The sequence below is a fragment of the Otolemur garnettii genome, unplaced genomic scaffold (assembly GCF_000181295.1).
Source record: "Otolemur garnettii isolate 467f Iridium unplaced genomic scaffold, OtoGar3 scaffold00070, whole genome shotgun sequence".
In the NCBI taxonomy this organism is placed as follows: Eukaryota; Metazoa; Chordata; class Mammalia; order Primates; family Galagidae; genus Otolemur; species Otolemur garnettii.
This window is the reverse complement of record NW_003852465.1, coordinates 9,069,075-9,075,599: the sequence shown is the minus strand read 5'-3', so window position 1 is coordinate 9,075,599 and position 6,525 is coordinate 9,069,075. Positions and strand designations below refer to the sequence as shown.

The following is a 6,525-nucleotide window of genomic DNA, read 5'->3' as shown; positions in this document are numbered from 1 at the left end:
CAGAGACCATTCTTTGGAAAATTTTGCTAGACTAGAATTTCTGATTTTTAAGTAGGATCATTGCATCCTTTTCCTACCACCCTCCCCGTTCCCATAGCTCCTTTTAAGAGTGACTTTGTCAGGCAGCGCTTGTGGCTCAGTGAGTAGAGCACTGGCCCCATATACTGAGGGTGGCGGGTTTAAACCCATTCCCAGCCAAACTGCAACAAAAAATAGCTAGGTGTTGTGGCAGGCACCTGTAGTCCCAGCTACTCAGGAGGCTGAGGCAAAAGAATCACCTAAGCCCAAGACCTGGAGGTTGCCGTGAGTTGTGACGCCACGGCACTGTACCGAGGGCGACAAAGTGAGACTCTGTCTCTAAAAAAAAAAAGAGTGACTTTGTCTTGATCAGGTGTGGTGGTTCAGGCCTGAAACCTTAGAACTCTGGGAGGCCAAGGCAAGAGCATGAGTTGAGGTTAGGAGTTCGAGACCAGCCTGAGCAAAAGCGAGACCTCATCTCTACTAAAAATATAAAAGCTAGCCGGGCATTGTGGCGGGAGCCTATATTCCCAGCTACTTGGGAAGCTGAGGCAGGAGGATCACTTGAACCCAGAAGTTTGAGGTTGCTGTGAGCTAAGCTGAGGCCATGGCATACTAGCCCAGGCAACAGAGTGAGGTAGAGTTTCACTTTGTTGTCCTTGGTAAAGTGCTGTGGCATCATAGCTCACAGCAACCTCAAACTTGTGGACTCAAGCGATTTGCTTACCTTAGCTTCCCAGGTAGCTAGGACTACAGGAGCCTGCCACAAGGCCTGGCTGTTTTTAGAGATGGGGTATTGCTCTTGCTTAGGCAGGTTTCAAACCTTTAAGCACCCATCTCAGCCTCCCAGAGTGCTAGGATTATAGGCATGAGCCGCTGTACCTAGCCCTAAAAGAGTGATTTTTGTCTTGCTCTTGTTTGGAGTTGGATAAGAACCTAAAGCTGTGGAATGCTCCATTTACCATAGGATCGAAGAGTCAGACCAGGGCCCTTATGCCATCATCCTGGCTCCCACTCGTGAGTTGGCACAGCAGATTGAGGAAGAAACCATCAAGTTTGGGAAGCCGCTGGGCATCCGCACTGTGGCTGTCATTGGTGGCATCTCCAGAGAAGACCAGGGCTTCAGGCTGCGCATGGGTTGTGAGGTTTGTTTCCTTAGCCAGCAGCCAGCCTGCTGTTTGGGAAGGCTTTGGGGCTCTGTTTCCAATTTCTGGAATAGATATGCAGCAAAATGAAGAAAGGACTTCATGTTTATCTATGTATGTGCTACTGTTGAGAACTTATGCCCCAGAGTTTATATCACGTACAACATATATATCATATATATTAGCGCACTAATTTTTTTTTTTGTAGAGACAGAGTCTCACTTTATCACCCTCGGTAGAGTGCTGTGGCTTCACACAGCTCACAGCAACTTCCAACTCCTAGGGTTAGGTTAGGTGATTTTCTTGCCCCAGCCTCCCAAGTAGCTAGGACTACAGGTACCCGCCACAACACCCGGCTATTTTTTGTTGTTGTTGCAGTTTGGCTGGGGCCAGGCTTGAACCTGCCACTCTTGGTATATGGGGCCGGCACCCTACCCACTAGCTCATTGATTCTTACAGCAATCATATGAGATAATGATATTTCCTTTTTTTTTTTTTTGAGACAGAGCCTCAAGCTGTCCCCCTGGGTAGAGAGCCGTGGCATCATAGCTCATAGCACCCTCCAACTCCTGGGCTCAAGCGAGTCTCCTGCCTCAGCCTCCCAAGTAGCTGGGACCACAGGCGCCCACCACAATGCCTGGCTATTTATTTTTGGTTGCAGCCATTGTTGTTTGGCAGGCTCAGGCTGAATTCAAACCCACCACCTTAGGTTTATGTGGCTGGCGCCTTAGCCACTTGAGCCACAGGCACCGAGCCAGGTATTTCCTTTTTATAGATGAAGCAGAGGTTCAGATTAATAACCTGCCTGAAGTCACACACAGCTGGCAGTGGGCAAAACTGAGGTTCATATCCAAAGCCTGTGTGCTCTTAATTACTCTGCCAGATCATGTCATTGACTTTGTGCATTTTAGGAAAGGGGAGGAAAGCTTTTTACAAGAAGTCTGTTGTAGGAATTGAATCTTCTGCAGACCTCTAAGTATAATCTCTTTAGAAACCCTCTCCCCAGTATCCCTTCATCTTCATGGCTCAAAACCCTTTTCAATCATCTTATCCTTATAAGAAAGTTTCTTCTGATTTTGCCTCCACTGTCTAACCCCTGGACCTTACTCAGAGACCCCATTTCATTCCTGAGAAATATCCAAGTAAGCAGTAAGTGATTTCATGCCAGTTCTCAGGAACTTTCACTGCTGCACATAACTGGAGATTGTAGTATTAGAGGTCCAGGTGGGTGGATAGCATTTAGGAAAGAGAAGAATAGAGTGCCATATATGGTTATATTGTATTCTCCAGATTGTGATTGCGACCCCCGGACGTCTGATTGATGTGCTGGAGAACCGCTACCTTGTGCTCAGCCGCTGTACCTATGTGGTTCTGGATGAGGCAGATAGGATGATTGACATGGGTTTTGAGCCAGATGTCCAGAAGATCCTGGAGCACATGCCTGTCAGCAACCAGAAGCCAGACACGGATGAGGCTGAGGACCCTGAGAAGATGTTGGCTAACTTTGAGTCAGGAAAACATAAGTACCGCCAAGTAAGACTGCTTCTCTGGGTTGGGAAAAGTTGGAAACATTCCCAAACTTGCTCTTAGACCTTTCTTGTCTTAGGTGGGCCCAGAGTACATGCTTTTAGAATGGTGAGCTGTGCCTAGATATAGTCTTCTGACAGTGCTAGGGGTGGAGCCATTTGGCTTATCCCTAAAAAATGATTCTAAAGAATTATGCTACTACCTGGGCCCTTCTTGTTATCATAAGATGCAAAGTACCTTAGTGAACAAGTACTGGAGAAAAGATGGAAAGACAGACAACGTTTATTTCCTCAGGTGGTTGCTGTCAAAGCTTATACCATGGCACATTTTATATTCTTTACTCTGGGTTGAGCTGCTTGAGGTGACAGTGGTATATGTGATTGTGTCTATGTGGGCATAGTGCTGAGCTTCCTGTTTTCATAGACAGTCATGTTCACGGCCACCATGCCTCCAGCGGTGGAACGTCTGGCCAGGAGCTATCTTCGGCGACCTGCTGTGGTATACATTGGCTCTGCAGGCAAGCCCCACGAACGTGTGGAACAGAAGGTCTTCCTCATGTCAGAGTCAGAAAAGAGGTATGGCCTGCCGAGCCAGGGGAAACGGGTGGAGAAAGAAAGGGCTTGGAAAACTTCTTTAGATGTGAGTGGTAGCTGCAATTCAGTTGCTCTGCCTTGTTGAAGAGCTTCTGTTTCCTTAAACAGAATGCTGTTGAAAAACCTGGACTGGAGTTCATAGGTCAGGGTTGGGCATTTTGCTTGGAGTGGGAGGTTTTACACATCTCATTTTCTCCTTTTCCTCTTCTCCCCAGGAAAAAGCTGCTGGCAATCTTGGAGCAAGGCTTTGATCCACCCATCATCATTTTCGTCAACCAGAAGAAGGGTTGTGATGTGTTGGCCAAATCCCTGGAGAAGATGGGGGTATGCTTGGCTGGAGAGAACAAAGTTTGGCCTCTGTGGCACAGCTTTCTGAAACTGTCAGAGCTCCCAAGACTTCCTAGGCTCCCATTTTCAATTCTCACCTATTCTTTAACCTCTCTTGTAATCTACAAGGCAGGGCCAGAGGGAAAAGGGGTTTGAGGGGATAAGGAGAACTGAATCAATTGCTAGAACTCCCTGTCCATTCCAGTAATGACAGCCAAAGCTGTCTTGGGTCTTCATCCAAGTGGGGCAGGGGCCAGGGAAAGGTTTTGAGACTCACATTCTGGCAGTGTGAAGATGTGGAATAGAGTAGGACACAGCTGTTTGTATTTATATTTGTTTAGGAGAGGAGATGATGGGACTGAGAGGGAGCTGTTGGTAAACAGCATCCTTTACAACCCTAGAACTGGTGCTTGAGGGGAAGGGGGTACTTTTGCCACTCAGCTCTTCAACTTCCTTAAACTTCTTGATCCCTGCTTTTTACCCTGGTGTATCCTCCTTATTCTTTTTGAGTACTCTTCTTTTCTGGCTCCACTTCTTGCCCTGACTGCTTTGCCTTTGACTTTACTCTGTTTGTCTCCACCACACCACACCCCGTTCTCTCTTGTCCCTTTCTTCACCTCACCTGTTTTGTCCCTACTTTCACTTGCACTCATTCTTTCTCTTGCCTCCTTCCCTTTCTCCTACCTTGTTGCTCTCTCCCATCCTACTTCTGTCTCCATTCTCTCTTAGCTTTTGTGTCTTCATGGTCCCATTGCTCCTTCTTTACCTCACCACTCTTCCAACAGTACAACGCTTGTACCTTGCATGGTGGAAAAGGCCAAGAGCAGCGAGAGTTTGCATTGTCCAACCTCAAGGCTGGGGCCAAGGATATTTTGGTGGCTACAGATGTGGCTGGTCGTGGTATTGACATCCAGGATGTGTCTATGGTTGTCAACTATGATATGGCCAAAAATATTGAAGGTAAGTGCAGGGGAGAGTAGCTTTAATCCAGAGTGGTCACGCTCCTTTTATCATCCCGCTAGAAGCTGGGGTGCTGTACTTACGAGGCTTTTGCTGCTGTCTCTCACAGCTCCAAGTCTGGGGTTGCCTGTCCCAGTGAGAAGAGCTCCTGTTCTTTATCTCACCTGAGTTTGTTGTCCCAGCATCTGGGATAACACTTCTGTCTTCAGGGGTGTGGAGAAGAATGGAGCTAGGCAACCCTGGGTGATAGAGTGTAGAGTGACCACAGTCGTCAGTGGTAGTGGGGAGCCAGACACTGGGAAGAGCGTGGTGGATGCTTTGGGTTCAGGCAGCACAAGGCATATTTACTGCCCTTGGAGGTACAGTGGGGAGGATGCCTTTAGAAGTTGAGGTTTTAGGTGGTGCCTGTAGCTCAGTGGGTAGGGTGCCGGCCACATACACCAAGGCTGGAGGGTTCTAACCCAGCCCAGGGTTGCTAAAACAATGACAGCTGCAACAACAACAAAAATAGCCAGGCGTCATGGTGGGTGCCTGTAGTCCCAGCTACTTGGGAGGCTGAGGCAAGAGAATTTCTTAAGGCCAACAAGAATTCGAGGTTGCTGTGAGCTATAACATTATGGCACTCTATGTAGGGTGACAGCTTGAGACTCTGTCTTAAAAAAAAAAAAAAAAATAGAAGTAGAGGCTTCACATACTGCTCACCAGGGCAACTGGCCTGGTGCAAATGATTTTCTCATTCCTCAGATTACATCCACCGTATTGGCCGCACGGGACGAGCTGGCAAGAGTGGCGTAGCCATCACCTTCCTCACCAAAGAGGACTCTGCTGTGTTCTATGAGCTGAAGCAAGCAATCCTGGAAAGCCCAGTGTCTTCCTGTCCCCCAGAGCTAGCCAACCACCCAGATGCCCAGCATAAGCCAGGCACCATCCTCACCAAGAAGCGCCGGGAAGAGACCATCTTTGCTTGATAGCACTTTCCCATGAGCTCAAGGGCATGCTCTGAAGCTGCCTAATGCCTGTTTTCTATAGCCCTCACATCCCCCTTTCCACATCCTCACTCTTAGGTTGTGGGGGCTTAGGAAACAATCAGGCTCCTTGGCCTAGACCCCAAGTGGGACTGTAAAAGGAGATGATGATGCTGTAGGAGGCAAGGAAAAACAAATTACTGCAGATCTCAGCCCAGCTCTGTCCCCTTGGGGGCTTTGGGATCACACTCGTTCAAGGGCTCTTGCCAGGCTATGGGGGAGCTAGTTGGCATTACCCCCTGGACTGAACAAAAACCCAGCTGCCTATATGAGACCTCTTCCAGCTCAGACTTGACTGTAACTGTATACACTGCAGCAACATCATTGCCCGGATGCCGTGGGAGGTCTGGCACCATGAGGATGATGGACCATGGAATCTTACTGTCATTTGGACATCTGTTTTCCCATTTGGATTATAAAACAAGCTGAGACCCTTCAGACCTGTGCTTGGCCCCGTGCCAAGGAGTGCTGTGCACTCTGGGCATCATCCCCCAGGGAATTTTTTTAGTAGATATGGGGACAGGGTGAGCTGGCTGTGTCCATCTTTAAGTCACTGAGTGAAATCTTTGTTTTCTACTCTCTGAGAAGATAAGTTTGTATGTTCTGAGAATAATAGATGAATATTCAGGCTGTGTCTAATTCTATAATAGCTAAACTCACCTCCCAGGTCCTCCCTGGCAGTGGACATGAGGGGCAGCATTGGACATGGTGGCCGGCTTGGAGAATGAAAGCCAATCACAAGAGAAGAGGCTGGGCTCCTAGCTGTAGTCCAGGTCCACAGGTGGGACTTGAGGGAGGTGAGCCATAGCAGTAGGACCACTGTGCATCCTCCTCTCCTGCTTTACCCTCACATAACTGTGGCCCTGGCCTGATACCCTCCGGGGCCTTTGCACATGGATGGGAAAGGAATGCTGGTGTGAAATTTTGGTA

The 6,525-nt window shown here is 48.3% G+C and overlaps 1 protein-coding gene across 1 annotated transcript in view; it reads left to right on the top strand.

Annotated features, from left to right (window-relative positions):
- Positions 1-6,229, top strand: part of DDX23 (DEAD-box helicase 23) — a 20,831-nt gene extending 14,602 nt beyond the window's left edge. Inside the window, exons 12-17 of the mRNA XM_003793590.3 lie at positions 986-1,163; positions 2,454-2,696; positions 3,114-3,265; positions 3,499-3,607; positions 4,396-4,570; positions 5,315-6,229. Coding sequence (XP_003793638.1) covers positions 986-1,163; positions 2,454-2,696; positions 3,114-3,265; positions 3,499-3,607; positions 4,396-4,570; positions 5,315-5,538 — 1,081 coding nt within the window. The 3' untranslated portion in view covers positions 5,539-6,229. The remainder of the gene's footprint in view (positions 1-985; positions 1,164-2,453; positions 2,697-3,113; positions 3,266-3,498; positions 3,608-4,395; positions 4,571-5,314) is intronic.
- The last annotated feature ends 296 nt before the right edge of the window (positions 6,230-6,525 follow it).